The sequence below is a fragment of the Hyalella azteca genome, unplaced genomic scaffold (genome assembly GCF_000764305.2).
Source record: "Hyalella azteca isolate HAZT.00-mixed unplaced genomic scaffold, Hazt_2.0.2 contig11854, whole genome shotgun sequence".
NCBI lineage: Eukaryota > Metazoa > Arthropoda > Malacostraca > Amphipoda > Hyalellidae > Hyalella > Hyalella azteca.
In genome coordinates, this window is record NW_025941836.1 from 98,868 (window position 1) to 116,396 (window position 17,529).

The 17,529-nt window shown below is 38.7% G+C and overlaps 2 protein-coding genes across 2 annotated transcripts; both read right to left on the bottom strand.

Annotated features, from left to right (window-relative positions):
* Window positions 1-751: 751 nt before the first annotated feature.
* Window positions 752-12,371, bottom strand: LOC108681924 (macrophage mannose receptor 1). The gene is made up of 16 exons (XM_047883038.1): window positions 12,276-12,371; window positions 11,794-11,916; window positions 11,521-11,650; window positions 11,111-11,293; window positions 10,671-10,787; window positions 9,931-10,073; window positions 9,014-9,293; window positions 8,355-8,467; window positions 7,450-7,593; window positions 6,520-6,718; window positions 4,593-4,722; window positions 3,595-3,638; window positions 3,280-3,441; window positions 2,727-2,789; window positions 1,804-1,980; window positions 752-1,589 (listed from the first exon to the last, which is right to left on the bottom strand). Exons 1-16 carry the CDS (start codon window positions 12,369-12,371, stop codon window positions 1,504-1,506), a joined length of 2,190 nt encoding a protein of 729 aa, XP_047738994.1. The 3' UTR covers window positions 752-1,503.
* A 728-nt stretch (window positions 12,372-13,099) lies between these two features.
* On the bottom strand, window positions 13,100-17,318 carry LOC125178684. Its single transcript, XM_047883039.1, has 8 exons — window positions 16,847-17,318; window positions 16,338-16,544; window positions 15,347-15,433; window positions 14,880-15,043; window positions 14,039-14,725; window positions 13,778-13,902; window positions 13,446-13,603; window positions 13,100-13,239 (listed from the first exon to the last, which is right to left on the bottom strand). Exons 1-8 carry the CDS (start codon window positions 16,902-16,904, stop codon window positions 13,100-13,102), a joined length of 1,626 nt encoding a protein of 541 aa, XP_047738995.1. The 5' UTR covers window positions 16,905-17,318.
* Between the last annotated feature and the right edge of the window lie 211 nt (window positions 17,319-17,529).

Here is a 17,529-nt window from a genome sequence, read left to right on the forward strand (position 1 = left end):
CGCAATGTTATTGCTACCAAAAGTTTCTTAATTAATGAGCGATGGAACCTGGCATCATTCCGATCTTCGCCGGTAAATTGTTGATGGAAGCCTTGCGTAATCTTGGGTGTTACGTGGATTGTACGACTAAAGTAATATTTTTGCCAACCATTGTAACATTATAATGCAAATATTGTACCATTATAGAGCAACTATTGTTGCGTTATAATGCAAATATTGTAACATTATACGGCAACTATTGTTGCATTATAATGCAAATATTGAAACATTATAAAACATTTATTGAAGCGTTATAATGCAAATATTGTAACATTATAGAGCAACTATTATAGCGTTATAATGCAAATGTTGAAATGCTATAGCACAACTATTATAGCGTTATAATGCAAATAATCTAACACTATAATGCAACGATTTCAGCATTATAGTTAAATTATTGTAACGTTATTGTACATTTATATTAAAATTATTGCAACGCTTGGGACTCATCTCTGCGAAATACAGTGATAATCTGAACAAACAAGAACGCTACCAACATTTGCACTCATGTGGCTTTAATTATTCATGATTGATTATCATTATTATAGAACACCAATAATTCCTACCGGTCACTTGGTATAGCAGTAGGATATAGTAGCGAATTAACTTAGAAGGGAAATCTCATTTCAGAAACATTTTAAAGTGTTGTTGATTTTTTGCTCGAAAAAATGAAAGAAACAAAAAATCAAAGGAATATTAAAACTTCGTTTATTTTACTTGAACGATTACATGCCAATAATATTATATATTATTGTTTATTTGAACATGCATGCATTTTATATATGCAGCATACTGATGAATATGCATTCCAGTTTGCACAAAACTTCGTCTTCCATTAATGTTGTCTCATGGGCCGTGCAAATAATAAGCGGGATTTCTGTGCAAATAATAAACGTCTGGAGCGTTTGGTGAGACGGAGACAACATCGGCGGTTTGGTGAGATGGGGACAACATCGGCGGTTTGGTGAGATGGGGACAACATCGGCGGTTTGGTGAGATGGCGACAAACCAGAGGTTTGGTGAGATGGTGACAACATCGGCGGTGTGGTGAGATGGAGACAACATCGGAGGTTTGATAAGGGCGGGACAGCATGAGACAGTTAAGAAAGGGACAACATCGGAGGCTAATGAGGCGGAGATGACATGTAATATGATGGAGGACATCATCGAAGGCTTGCCAGACCACCACGGAGTTACTCTGGGCTACTCGGTGTGACTTATGTTCAAGTTAAACGTTCCATGCACGACTGGAAGAACGCATGTTGAGTGTGTTTTTATCTGCGGTCATATTTACACTTTCACATGTTGGATCAACAATTAATTTTGCGTTGAAGACATTCTAGGTCAAGTGGCTACATGAACTCTTCTTTTATTATCACGTGAATGTGAGTTGCGCTGAGTCACGATGAGTCACGATGAGTCACGATGAGTCACGATGAGTCACGATGAGTCACAATGACTTAACTACGATCGTCCCAGTGACAGCGTGACGCTGTGGCAGCGTCCATCGAGGTTTTCCGCGCTCTCAAGAATAGAATTTTCCAGCGCATCTGAAAATAACGAAATGAATAACGAAATGAAGCTGTTTCCGTGTATAAGTTTTCTATCACATTGTTCCTGCTAATAATTCCAATGAGCCAATTCATATGGTTAACCTATTCTTTAAATTGCACTGAATTCACGAAGAAAGTAATATATTAATTCATAAACGAAAAATCTACATCTAATGAATTCTAATTAATTTACTAAATTCTTGCATCATACCGGGATTATAAAGAGCGTTGTCAAAACTTGTGATGGCGGCAGGCCTGTGTGTAGGTCTTGAGACACGTAGATGGTTAACGTATGTGTAGACCACGTATCCTAGAGCCGCCGTCACCACCAAACTCACCACCACCAGCGCCACCACCGAGCCGCTGCTCAGGTGGATATCGTCCTGACCTAATATAGTAAAATTGTTTATATCTAAAATAGTAAAATATTTATAATTTATTATCGGAGTTATTAATAATTTTGTATTATTCTAAACATTTATATTATTATAAGAGTTACCTCGTCTGATAGTACACAGGTTTGGAAACGTGACATTTCAAAATATAATTTAGTAAAAAAATATCGTGTAAATTTTATGCTGCAAATAGCCCGGTCTTCAGTTTGAATGTGAATTTTTTTTTTTTGGAGCCAATCACTGACATAATTTCATATATGAGGTTGGTTGTGATTATCAAGATAGAAAAAGACTGTTTTTTTAATGAATAAAATGAATATAAATATGAACCGCGAAAACTCACAGGAACAGCGATATTCAAAAGAAAATACTGACAGTTATTGGGATTGGAAAATGTATCAGAATTTAAGTCATGACTAAATGTCATGTGGAGCGATTCTGCGTGCCTTTGACATAAAAAAAATCTACAATTTGAAAATAATGAAAATTTAGGCATGAAAAAATAATTTGTTTCAGTGACCTATGAAGGAATGTGGATTAATAATAATTTCAGTCAAATATCAATATCACTTGATGCGGTCATTCGTACAAACAAAAAATCAAGATATAGCACCAAATATCACTTACAGCCAATCTGGGTGCATTCATATAACATCTTTACAACTGAGAAAATATTGTCAGTGAGACAAATATTGTATGTATATTTATATTGAGCAATCTACTTATTGCGGCATCTTACGATGGGAAAGATGCTCCGAGGTCTCAGCCGCTGCAATCAACGAGGTCGTCTCGGAAAGAGGTTCTGTAAAAGAAAACTTATGAAAAATATATATACTTTTCAATTAAGATGGTGAAAGTTCAATAGTCAGTTGTATTTTAATTGCAAATAAAGGGCTAAAATATGTTTATTGCCTCTTTTTATTATGTATTTTTAGGAGTCCTGAGTTTCTTGTTCAGGTAAATTTTAGTTTCATGAAGTCAAGGAATGGTATGAAACTTGGCAAGATCAACGTTAAACGTTCAAACCAAAAATCTTCGGCAACTTTTAAGGATAAACCTTAAAATGGGATGTAACATATAAATATCACAAACCTTTTTCAAGACTGGAGCTTTCAGAGCCTATGTATAACATGCATAAACATAAATTCCTTTAACAATGCGCTGTCATGATTGTAGGCCTACCCCGTCTCCAATTCATTTCTAACGCATTTTATTTTTCTTCTTCCTTAAAACATTATATTTAGCTACGAGATAAAAATATTTCAAATATCCACAGCATTAGCATCGCTTACTCTTATTCGTCTTGCAGATATAGCCCCGCAGTACGTCGCAGCTGATGTCGTTCCACTCGCCCTTGCCGCTGAACATTTCAACGCACTTCTCGCTCTGACTGTTGGGCTCTTCGGGCGCCCAGTGCATGAAGTCGAACGCTGTCCCGTCACTCCACAAGAATTCTGGTAACCATACAAATTATCATGGTCATAATAGTCTTCTATAGTAATTATGATTACCATTTTGTTACAATGTCATGATACCTCTACTTAATTTTGAATTTTGTTAAATGTTTCTAAATTACAAAGTCTCCTGGCCTCCGATGAGGCACTCACCAGCCTCTCGGCCTCTGATGAGGCACTCATCAGCCTCCTGGCCTCTGATGAGGCACACTCACCAGCCTCCTGGCCACTCATAAGGCACACTCACCTGCCTCCTGGCCTCTAATGAGGCACTCACCAGATAAATTAAACTATTATTGCACTTATCTGCAGCACCAATAATATTAACTATAAATTAAACTATTATTGCACTTATCTGCAGCACCAATAATATTAAATATAAATTATACCATTAATTGCACTTACTTGCCGCACCAATAATATTAACTATATAATATACTAATAATTGCACTTATCTGCAGCACCAATAATAATAGTTACAAATTATATCATTAGCTGGCATCATTACATGCATTACCTGCCTAGCACCAATACTATTCACACTTTCAAACTTCACAAGTTCGCGCAAATGTAGAGCACATTGCATCTTTCGTTTATTATTTGTCAATTTTATTTTTACTTTATACTTGCATATTTAAAATCACTCATATTTCCTATCAAATGGAGAACTGTTTCTAAATACCTGCAACCATACCTCATTCATCACATACAGTTCACGGCCTAGCAAATGGCAATGCACTTTCTGATTTAAATAGATATTCTTACGGTCAAGTGTTCTGGTCATTTCAGAACTACAATGCGTAGCTATTTTGTGCACGGCTTGTTATCAGTTTGGTTAAGTTTCCCTTAAGTGGAGTTTTAGTGTGGCAAGTTTTTCGTATAATTTATAGCCTTACCCGAATTGCGCAAGAAATGCACTGTTTGAGCAGTGTGCTTATGCAAGGCAGTGTACTTTACATTTTATGATTATATTTAAAGCAATGATTGAAATATAATCATAAAACAAAAAGAAACAAAACAAAAACAATATGTCAAACAATATTTTGTTTCCAATCGATTTTTGCCTTGTACGCTGACATTTTTTAGATATATTAAAAAAAGTACGTCAATATAGCAGTATATTAAAAACTAAAATGTAAACGAAGACTCACTGCGAGTTTGCTTTGGCCCATGTAAACTGATCATTTGCATTGACGAGGTAGCAGAAGCTGCCACCGAAGTCGACCCAATCTTTGGAGAGACAGCCGCCCGTGACAGCTGGGTCAAGGATGGGGGCGGTGACTGAAAAACAAAATTTAGATTCGAAACCTGGAATTTAGGGTGAACAAATCAAACCAACTGTATTTAAGTACCTTTAATTCATGTGAGTAATTAATTTATTGTAATAGAATAGAAGTGTCGGTACTGAAGAAATAGGCCCATGTTGCCGATTCTTGTACTTGTCGTGACTTGATTCCCCAAGGGATCCGGCCTTTTGAATCCGATCTTCCCATAGCTGACGATTTATTGAGATAGCTGCTGGACTTTTTGCAAGGCCCGTAAGGTGCTAGGCATTTTAAGACTGAACATATGCTCCTGCATAGCTTCGTCTAGTCTGTTCTTGGAGGCGTTCATACTCGGAGCGTCAACGATGCTATCAGGGAGGCTGTTCCACATGTCGGTAACTCGAAGCGAGAAAAAATGTTGTCGCATGGATTTTGTTACAACGCAGTTTTTTTTAGTTTATAACCGTGGCCCCTGGTGCTGGTTCTTGTTTCAAATTCTGGTAATCCTTCTGGTACCTTGTATAAACCGTGGGTATACTTGTATTTAAGTTGTATACTTCAATGAGTTCCCCACGCAGACGTCGATAACGGAGGCTTGGAAGCTTCATAATCTTTAATCTTTCCTCATAGGACTTGCCTTTCAAGCCCGGAACTATCCTTCTTGCGCGTCTTTGAACACTCTCTACTAAATTTTTGTCCTTTTCAAATTTCGGTGACCACACGACGTTTCCAAACTCTAGGTTCGGGCGCACAACAGCAACAAATAACTGCTTCATTGTTTCTGCATCTAGGAATTCGTAAGGGCGTCTGATCAGTCCAAGTCGTTTATCGGCTTTACTAACTTGGGCCATTAACTTATTTATTAATATCCTGAACCATCAAAACTATTTAGTTTGAAGCCATCCGAATCTTTCTCGTCTAATTTGATGGAAATGTTTGATTGGGGAACTTTCAGCTACATACAAATGAATAATGTTATGCCATCAAACTTGTATAGATGGCTATCAGAGTAGCACTTTTTATAGATAAAACCGCCCATGGTAAAAAACTCTATAATTATATTTTAAGTTATCCTGCATAAAAATGTTACCAGAGGGAAAGGTCGATTTCTCGCTCATGGCGAGAGGTATGACAGCGTAGAGAATTTATTTACCGATTTTAAAGTGCAGTGTTTGCATCAATTGTTAGGTGAATATGAAGAATAACTGATTTACGAATCTCACCCGAAAATCTCAAATAAATTAATGTAATTCACCTAAAGTAACAAGACAGTGTGGCATCACACCTCACGCAGCTATAGTATACAGCAAAAATATAAGGTGACTTCGCACTGGTGCAGTGGCATTATATTTCCCATCACGCTAGCACAAGGCGTTGCATCGCGGCCTAATTTCAGGATCACATTTTCGTACAATAAATGCAGGTGCAGTAACTGCTGCCGACACAGTCAGTTGATTCGTAGAATATTTTGTATCTATGGTTGAACACGAGAACAGAGAATTTATTCTTGCATTTTACAACAATAAAAGTACGCAATTCTTTGAATTCTGAATTTTGGACCAGCTTCTGTGATTATTCAAACTTTTAATATACAATTAGGCTTAGTAGGTACCTCACTCACACATCCTAGGTATGACAACACTATGCAAGTGCAAGCTTCGCAAAGCCTTTAACTCATCGAGACTCATCATCAGAGTAAAATTGTTATAATACACTTCCAATATTAATCTTCAAGCTTAAATAGCTTTCTTAAATTATGCTCAGTCCCGTTTCGACATATACAGCTAACTGAAAAGAAAATATTTATAGTTACCATTTTCATATTTGCAGATGAAAGGCTTTGCCTCATCACAAGACTTGGCTGCCCAGGCCCCGGGGCGCTGAGTCGACAGCTCGACGCAGCGCGACGCTTCCTCCCGCAGCGCCCCCGTCGCCCCCGTCGCCCCCTCCCCGGGCGCCCAGTTTGTGAACAACGCGGGACGCCCGTCCGACCACTCGAACCGCTCCGACGTCTGAACCGCCGAGAAGCGCCCGCGGCAGATATGAACCAGAGATGTGGTAATATGAGGCACGGGCATGAGTAATGATGTGGTAATATGAGGCACGGGCATGAGTAATGATGTGGTAATATGAGGCATGGGCATGAGTAATGATGTGGTAATATGAGGCATGGGCATGAGTAATAATGTGGTAATATGAGACATGGGCATGAGTAATGATGTGGTAATATGAGGCATGGGCATGAGTAATAATGTGGTAATATGAGGCATGGGTGTGATGTCAGTAAGAGTAATGATGTGATCATGTGGAAATATGAGGTAAAGCCAGAAGTAATGATGTGGTAATATGAAGCAAAGCCAAAAGTAATGATGTTGTAATATGGGGCACGGCCAAAAGTAATGCGAATAGACAGCAATTGTATCTCCAAAACTAACGTAGGGAAGGCAATTGTTCACTATTCTATTGTTTCGCTAGTGACAGGTGCAGCCGGCTTAAAAAAAAAAACATTTTTTTATAGTTGAGAACTCAAGTCAACAACCCTCGGAAACCTGAATGACATTCTAAATTTCTTTTAGAGTTACGCTAAGTGAAAGAATTAGAATTAAAACGCAAACGTACAGTAGTATACATTCAGTGTTAAAAACAAATTGCATTAAAAACACGCTTCGAGATTATCAGAATAAATATCAATAATTAATTGTACATTTTCAGATTAACGTAGAACGATGTATTTAGCTCTCACATTATCGTACTGAAATCCTATCCAGATGCTGCTGGCGCCTGAGTCTCCGGCAGAGTTGGCCATTAAGTAGAGGAAGGAGTTCTCCGGCATGTAGTCTACGGACGCCAGGACAGCGCCTTCATCCCTGCACTGCAACTCTGCCTCCTGCACATCCGAGTTTGAAGGAGCTTTGTTAGCTGTTACAAGCTTGTAATTAATGTACAATCATTCTTTATAACTGTTGTATTTTGAATTAGATAGAAAAATCATATAGAAGAGAGAACACTTTATTCTAAATTCCTGTCTATGTTTTCTCTAAGGTTTGACTCTTCCCTTTTTTGTAGGCTCGCGTGTACAACAAACCCGAATACCGGTAAACGTCAATTCTTTTTCTCGTATCTTGAGTGACGCATGCATTATAGCTGACTCCCGGTCGATTTCATTCTACATTTTCGCATCTACTATTATATTCGTAAGCGTAGCAGATAAGAACTTTTCCATCCCGTAACTGAGACTGTGCATGCACAATGTCACAACATCCTCATTGCCCAGTCGAAAATTGTCGCAGTCGGGGAGCCAGCTGCGAATCAACATGTCTGCTCCAACGGTCGCCCAAGCGTCACCACAGGACAGTAAACAGGCAGACGTGCGCACTGTGTAAGCTATCGAAATATTCACACATGCCAAATCGTCCATAAATTGCAAGCAAGCGACTTGAATGCGTCATTGACGGCCTACTTCGACCTGTTTGCGAAGGTGCCTTAGCCGAACGGCTTTGGTCACAGCGAGAATTTTGTTTGCTCTTTGGTTTAACGTTCAGTTCGTATGCAGACTGCAGAGCAGCCCCGTAAACAAGAAAGCACAATAACCAGCAAATTAAATCTCTTCTCTGACCCCAAATCCCGTAGTGCACCAGACTGCCGTACCTGCCAAGGCAGAGCTGTCTCCTCGTATCTGTAACACACGGACGAGTACTGGATATAATTCTGGAAGGGTGGACTGCAAAGCAAAGGAGGGCTTGGCTCCTCTAGAGATGAATCTGTCAGTGGGGAAATTGGAAAAAATCGTTAATAGGAGCATTTTTGGTAGAAAATTTATGGTAATTCGATAGCATAATAAAAGTTTTTTAAATCTAATGGAATGCTTTACGAGGCTCGTATTCCAGAATCTTTCATTGCTTGCGATGTCCACGCTCAACTCACTGCATTTTCACTGTTTGATGTGCACTGTTTCTAGGCACAATATTATTTTAAATTTTTTTCTTGTAAAAGTATCATGTAGGACTTGGTTTGCTTGATGACAATTATCTTTTATTCAAATGCACCAAACACTTTTTAGATAAGAAACAGCCTTTCATGAAAAAAATTCTGTAAACAAGCCTTATATGAAAACGAATGATAATTAAAAACATAATTTTACCAATAATGCAAAAAATTCCTAAACTTGTTTAACATTAATACACCTGTTCTCTTTTAAAATATAAAATCACGAAAAACACTATATGCACAAGCACTGATAATAATTTTAGCATTCCTATATTAATATAGTTTCCACGTGTTAAGTTATACAGAAGATTTATTTTTACCAAGAGGTTTCTGGCATACGAATGGCTTGCTAATATGGCACTCGGCGTCGTTCCATTGGTTGGTCCAGAATTTCTCGTGCATCTCCACGCAGTCTTCACTGTTCGAATCTGCCGAACGCTTCTCCCGGCCAGGATTTGGCAGTAAAGAGTTGTGAAGCTTGTGCCAAAAAATTCTGGATGGGAACACGGGGTTCAGGACGCCATTGTCCCCCCTTGAGTTAGGCCCAACGGGGCCAGGGTGGATGAGACGGAATAAGACGCCTTCTGGTAGGCCGTTGCGCTATAACACATTTGAAACATACTATAGCAATATATGTATATACTGGACCAGACATGCCTAAGGATAGTATACGTTAAAGTCTGACCAGAATGGTACCCGATGCACTTATAAAATAAATCCGATATATATGCCATAAATACATCATCGTATGATGCAATATCATTGGATTTTCTAGCTAATATTTATTCTAAATCATCAAGTATGATATAAATTTACTAGTTTTATCAAAACTATATTGCATGATCAACTTAATCACTGTCTCGGGCTGGTTCAAACACCGCGCAACTCCTATACTAACACTTAACATTTGCCATTTGTGGGCAGTACCACATAGATAATTATCGTGTACAGATGCTCATGAAACTGAACCAACTTTGAAAAGTTACTAATAGTCATATTGAATAGCTAGTATACAACTATTGTATTAAGCTGACTTCAACATTATTACTGTTAGTCATTTGGAGAAGCTATAATAAATTGTTATTTTGTACCTACTGTACTCATTTTTAATCAGCTGACTTATTTATTTATTAAAAGATGACATTATTAATCAGCTGACATATCATCTATCTTCCACGGAAAATAAAAATAATAATAGCTCCCTGACTCTAGCAGTAGCACGTCCCTATAAACTCACAGGATTGTGATTGTTGTTCGGTTCACCCGGCGCCCAGTTGGTGTATGTCACGGGGGTTTGGTCGAGCCAGCGGTAGACGTCGACGTATTTCATGCCCAACCAAACTGACGTCTCTAACGTACCCAGCAACGTCGACACGTACGCTGAGTGCAAGCAAAGAATGGCAAACATGTTATCACTTCTATACTAGTGCACTCAAACGTCAACTTGTCCAGTCACCACGTCATCTTAACCTTTCTCTACGTCATCTTAACCTTTCGCCACTTCACCATAACCTTTCGCCAAGTCATCTTAACCTTTCGCCAAGTCATCTTAACCTTTCGCCAAGTCATCTTAACCTTTCACCATGTCATCTTAACCTTTCAACACGTCATCTTAACCTTTCTCCACGTCATCTTAACCTTTCACCATGTCATCTTAACCTTTCAACACGTCATCTTAACCTTTCTCCACGTCATCTTAACCTTTCACCATGTCATCTTAACCTTTCACCAAGTCACCTTAACCTTTCATCACTTCACCTCACCAAGTCATCACATCGTCTTATCCAATCATCGCAAAATCTTACCCAGTCAACGCTTCAACTTCCTCATCCATCGCACCCTCTTACCCAGCCATTGCGCCTCAATTCCGTTTTTCATCAATTCAAAAATTTTTTGACCAACCGGAATCAATATTCCTACCAGCAGTGCAAAATTATGTCGTTTGTAAATAGTTAATCGTTCATTGGCAGCCCCCACCTTGTTCTTTTTCGCTGGCAACGCTGACCAGGTCGGCCATGGGGCCCTCTTGCTTGCAGATGCCACGGGCCTCGTCGAAAGGCTTGGCCTCCTCAAACAGCTTTATGCACTTCGTGCCTGTGCAACAGAATTAACAGGCCTCAGGACGCGGGCCACCGGCGAGATAAAAATTAACTCAAGCCCAGTTAAAATCCAAAGAAAACTTGGAATTAATTATCCAATCAATATTTATAAAAACTTTAAAAAGAAGGGAAAATTCATTTGAATTTAAATTACCAGGAAGCAACCTCTCAGACCTGCGAGGCCTTGAGACACGAACTGATGAAGGCATGAAATCTAACAAAATGAGAAGTAAATACTAAAAGAAAAATTTGGTCTCTGATCTGGGATTTGATTATTTCAAAAACCTGAAGAGCTAATACAGTCTATGTTTAATTTACCTGTATTCAGCCAATCAGTCTCGCAATTTCCTACGGGTGCAGACGAAGTGGTCGGAAAAGTGACAAACACGGATGGATTCTCAAGGATGGATTTCTTGCACACCCACCCTGCCAGCCGACCGCAGTTGTCGTCATTCCAATGAGCCTCGAGTTTCGGGTACATTCCTAAACACGATTCCTGGGCTGTGACCGAGAAAAGTGCATGCATCTAACATATTCATGTAGGATAATGATTTTATTATTTTAGAAAGCTGCATCTCATAAATATACTGCTTTTTAAAAACCACATCAGTCTTTCAAATAACAGATCTAAGAGAATATCCCGACCACGAGCCTGAAATGAATAATTTTATTGATGTGTACATTTGTGTAAATTATTGCTAGTTAAATTCGCTTCCATTCGTTCTCACACTGCAAGTCGTTGGGCTCGCCAGCTCTCCAGTTGATGTATGTAAAAGGTGACGCATCAGTCCAGCGATACCCACCACCGAGACCAGCGGTACCGCCTAACCAAAGCATGGTGTCAGGCACGGTGTAAACCTGCACGGAGAAATAATGCTATTATGGTACTAGCGTGAACTACCAAGGCATGAATGTCACCTCGTAAAGTTATTGAACTACAACATAAAATTTCAGAAGTTTCTAAGTTTTTACTGTGTAAGCTGGATAGCCATATGACTTACTAGAGACATCAGGAAGGCGTTCTCCTCATCGTTAAGTACAGAAGCGAGCTCTGCTCTATTGGCCCTACAAAACAACCTTGCTTGGTCCCAGGTCTTGAAGAAGCCGTCACGCATCGAATAAACCTTGGTGGTCGTGAAGAGAATACACAGTTTAATTTTTGTCTTAGTTTTCTCATAGAGTATAACATATTAATCTTGCTAGTTTTTTTATCAGACCTCTTTGCTGACACTTTCATAGAAAACCCAAGGTCCTAAATAAATAAAAATTTGGTCTCTATTGGAAACATGTTTTCAATTAAATCTAATAAAGTTATAGACAATGATATATCGTTTGATATATTTTACTCATATTTTAATGTTCAACTCTAAAAACAAATAATTTTAATACATTTACGCTGGTGAAAAAGAATTTATGCAATAAATTTAAGCTGTAATAATATCATAATTTCAGTAGAGGCCTAAATAAATTGTTAATGGTTCACCTGATAGCAGTTATCTTTGTGCTGTTTCCAGCCCTGGGGGTCGGGACATGCCGGCGCCGGGGCGGCGGTGATCGGCTGAGGGATTTCCTGCGACATGGCTGTGGCCGAGCCCTCATAAGTAATCAAGTCATATGTTATATATTAGAAGCTCGCTTGTAATACTTTGTATTTATCCTGAGAAGCTTAGAGGCTTAACAATCATTACTGCATTTGGTTTAGTTATTATCATTATTATTATAAATATTATTATTTTTATAATAATAATAATAATAATAATAATAATAATAATAATTATATTATGTATTTAGAATATTTACATGTATTTAAATACATTATATATTTATAAATATGTATATTAGTGTAGTTAGGCAGAAGTTCTTCATTTATGCAGGTTTGATTGAAGACCAGGGCATACTTGTTATTAACAATTTTATCTTTGTTTTTTTTTCAATAAGCCGAACACAATTTTGGTTCACCAAAGCACCAGCAAGAAATTTTGCTCAGATTATTGAAAAAATAAGAAAATTGCTAATAAAAAGCATGCCCTGATTTTCAATCAAACCTGAATATATGTATATATGTATAAATCATTTATAAAATATATATAAAATAATTAGTTATATTATTTAATCTATATTCTTTATATTTATTTTATTTGTGAATTCGAAATAAATTTTTTACAATATATTTATTATGCAATATGTATTAAATATATTGTATGCCAGCAAAAATTAATTCGTTAATTGTATAACAAATTCATATGATTCAATGGACTGTTTCAACGTGAATTTGAAAACCTTAGAGCAACATCTAAATGACCTGAGCTAAGAAACATCATTTCTCAACATCATAATCAAGATAAAGATATAATTACAGAGCATGTAAAGTGGTTTGTCGCAGTCTTCGGTGAACCAGAGACCCCGGCCGCTGTAGAATGAGGCGTACACGCAGTCCTTAATCTTCGCTAAAAATGACAAAAATTAAAAATGACAAAAATCTTCGCTAAAAACGATAAATATTAACCTTGACGAATTCTATTATCCAATGTGAAATTAATAGAAACATCTCATGAAGGCCAATTAAACGTGTTATATGTAAGTGAAAGATATATAATTAAATATATTGCTTGTGCATCAATATTGAAGACATGGGCGCAAGAGAGTAACGCACCAGGTTCGTGGAGGGCCCAGTTGGAGTACGTGACTGGAGTGTTGTCGATCCAGTAGAAAGCATCACGAGCATTAGAATTACTTGTTCTCCTTTGAAGCCCCAGCCACACGCTCGCTCTCTTATCCATGTACGATGGCCGCAGGAAGTCGTCCTCAGCTCTGAAAGATGACGAAATCATATCATCAGGTGACGAAATATTTGAACATTTAAAAATATTTTCCATTTATGCACGCTAACTACATTCTTCCGGCGGGTGACTTCAAATTTTTCAATGCACAAGTTGGAGTATCAGTGGAAAGAATCAGTTAATTTCGGTGAAGTTAAGCACTCACTTATCGTTTATAACTACGCTGTGACCCAATGCTGAAAGGCTCAAGCACGCCTGCAAGCCACCCATGAACGAGTCGAGTTTTTCTATGAGAGCGTAGCAAGAACCTTTGAAGAACCGATGATCGTTCTGAAACATTCATGAAAACGTAAAACGAGTTTGCAGGAAAACGTTGAACAACTTTGGAGATCGAATGTTATCTCTAATATAAGGGTAATTCAGTGCAGTAGTGCTTAAAAAAGTCAGTTTAAGGTTATGAACTCACGCGTAAGCATCCTTTTGCATTCTTGTCAGAAGCATCGCGGATGGCCTGGTTAACATTATTTGTGGTGAACTGCACTAACGTTGGTTGTGTGACTATTTCCAGTGTCCGAGTTGTTCGTGCGAATGCTTGTTGTGTGCTGGCGCTAGGCAGGGCAAACGACAAATTTGTTCGTACATTTACTGTATTTGCAGCGCCGTTGTACTGGTCGTGGATGATTGGTATCGCCCCAGCAGGTAACCTGAGACTAAACTTGCGTTCAGATCTTGGTGTTACAGCGCCTACCTTTCCACTCTCTACCGCCTGCGGACTGCTAGTGTAGTCCATATCGTCACCTTTTGACGGGCTTTTTGTACGGGGAGTGACAGGAGGTTGAACTGTTATGAGGTTACTTCGGTCACCTCGGTCGCTGGCGAAGAGGGTGTCCAGTCTATGAACCACTCCCCCTTGGTGGTCAGGTACAACAATGAGGGGATGCAGCTTGCCTATGAAAGTTGGAAATGTAATTCCCATTGGATTTGGTGTTATAGGGGCCAAGTGAGGTGGAAATTGGAATGATCCTGGGTTGAACCTAATAGGTACACGATTCCTGATGGCATTTATACTCCCAAAACCCAAGTTAAGTGGATCGCTAAAAACATTCCTGAACGGATCTTGACCAACTTCTCTCCTCACACGCTGCTTCAATCCCTTAAAATGAAGAAGAGAGAACGTGACGCTGGCCTCAGAATAATCGCATTTTTCCTACGAATAATACTTTATGTGATATATGCATTTTACAATATTTCAGTTATGATGAAGATGTTGTAGATCTTTTACAACACCTTCATTTTCCTCTACCCACCTGTGCACAGGACGCTTCACGGCAATCATCTGTTTCAAAGCGCCGTTCACATAAAAAATTGAGTTTCATTTGACATGAAGCCTTCGTCAGTTCAACGAAATTATTAATGCTTCGGAAGCATGCTGCCCAGCACAGATCGCGCCCGTCATCAGCGTCGTCAGGATCTGTCGAATAATTTTGGGGCCCGAATTAATTAATATATTTCCCTCATCCCGTTAAGTCGAGGATATATTCATTAAATTTGTCCATATTTTCATAGTTAAATTATTATTTGGGATCAAAATAATAATCTCAGGATTGCTATAGTACTTGCATTCTACCCAACTGAAGTAATTTCTGCAGGTCAACTGTTTGTTATCAAAGTTTGGCAATGCATACTTCTACATTTATTATTCAATCAAAGTATTTTATTCATTTTGCGTCCAAGAAATAAAAATGTGCCTATTTATATTGCAAATAACACATACCTTCTCTAACTTTTACAGTCTGGGAATATTTGGACAATTTCCCTTGGTCTGCTACGCCTCCAATCCAGTAATAAATTTCTTTGTCATCTAAAATAAGAAGGAAAAAAAATTATTCGAACAGAGACTTCTGATTGGATAATTTACGTAAGGATAATACAAATTATAAATAAACAAAATCTAAAATATTATTTATATATATGTCATTACCAACATATACCAATGAGCGCTAAATGTCAGAACAATAATCACAAATACATTTAAGAGTAGTTGAAGTCAACTGAAATAATAATGTTCCACGGCTTACCTATACATGATCATTTTATTTACATGTACTTATTGCCACAATCATACTTTTAACGGGGTAAATAGAATTTGTTAAACTCACATTAAAGTTTTAGCTCATACTCGTAAATCTCATGATCCTCTGATGAGTTCAGGACGACACCATCCACAGCCACGCTAGAGTGTAGCCTCCAAATTATCTTCACACCCCGGGACTTCAAGGCGAAACTGTGCTAACAACCATCGATAACCATTGCACCCTGTTCAAGCTGTACCAACAACCATAGCTTCCTAGTGCACCCTGTTCAAGCTGTACCAACAACCTAGCTTCCTAGTGCACCCTGTTCAAGCTCTGTCTCTTATACACATCTAGATGTGTATNAGCTTCCTAGTGCACCCTGTTCAAGCTGTACCAACAACCATAGCTTCCTAGTGCACCCTGTTCAAGCTGTACCAACAACCATAGCTTCCTAGTGCACCCCGTTTAAGCTGTGCCAACAACTTAGCTTCCTAGTGCACCCTGTTCAAGCTGTACCAAAAACCATAGCTTCCTAGTGCACTCTGTTCAAGCTGTACCAACAACCATCGCTTCCTAGTGCGCGCAGCATAAGCTGTACCTACAACCATCGCTAACTAGTGCGCACAGCATAATCAGGCTGTACCTACTACCATAGCTACCTAAGTCGCACAACTTGAGTTCACTGCTCACCTGTTTCACTCGAGGCTAAAAGATCCGGTATATCAGCAAGCGTGATGACGAGCAGCGACGCTCCCTGCAGGTCGCACTTCCCTCGCGCGCCCAAGAAGCCCTCAGCGGAGCCCTCGCCGCCCAAGCGTCCGAGGGCTGTGCTACTTGCAACGCATCGTCCGTTCATCGATCGCCAGCCGTCGTCACACCTCGATATGTCAGCACCAACTGCAGTGAATCATAGAAATGAATGTATTTGCATGGAGTATTTTTAACCCTGTTTATTTTGACTTGAGAATAAATTCATGTGGTTTTTAATATACGGTTTTATAAATCGGAAGAAAATGGATGCAGTTTTACAGCTTTTGAAAGATTTTATGATGGGCATAACAAAGGATTTAAAACGAGTGACTTTTTATAAATTTACATAATTAATTAGTAAATTTTTCTCATTTTTCAAATATTTTTCTTTATAACTCCAATGCATATAATTAACACCTGAATAAGGAAGACGAATAAATGTTACTCGCCTGCAGCGCAGAAGAGCGAGGCTGTGATGGCTGCCACAAGCCATTCCATAATCCCCATAATGACAAGCTCGCTATGAACGGTAATCCTCCACGACAAATTTCTTCTGAATTACATTTCAATTGTGCGATTCTCTGCAGAAATTGATAGTCACAAAATATTGCTAATTATTTCAGTTTTTGGGAGCTTGCCTCCACCAAATTTCTGACACAAAATGAATCTAAGTCTTTATAATGCCATGGAAAATGATCTTGGCAGAGATTAACGATGGCGAAATTGGCGACGACAGAATTGCCGTTTGAGAAAATTGATGATGGCCAGAATTGCCGGTGGCAGAATTCGATGATGGTAAGAATTATTAAGGGCGGGATTGATTACGGTAAACATTGAAAAGAATATAGGAAGCACATAAGCCTCATTAACGGCGCATGTTGAATAATAGTTAATAGTTATTGGTTGAGGGCGTCATCTGGTCTGTTGCACTCACGGCACTTCCTGTCTTGTGTCACGGGCTGATAGTTAAAGGATTACTAGCGAGCATTGGGCATAGGGAAAGCATACAGCATATTTGTACACTTTAGTACTATTAGATATTAGTACCCTTGTACACATTTCAATACAAAACAAATATTCATGTAATGCTGCCAACAAGTTATGTGTGTCTATTGCCCGTTAGCCACGAATA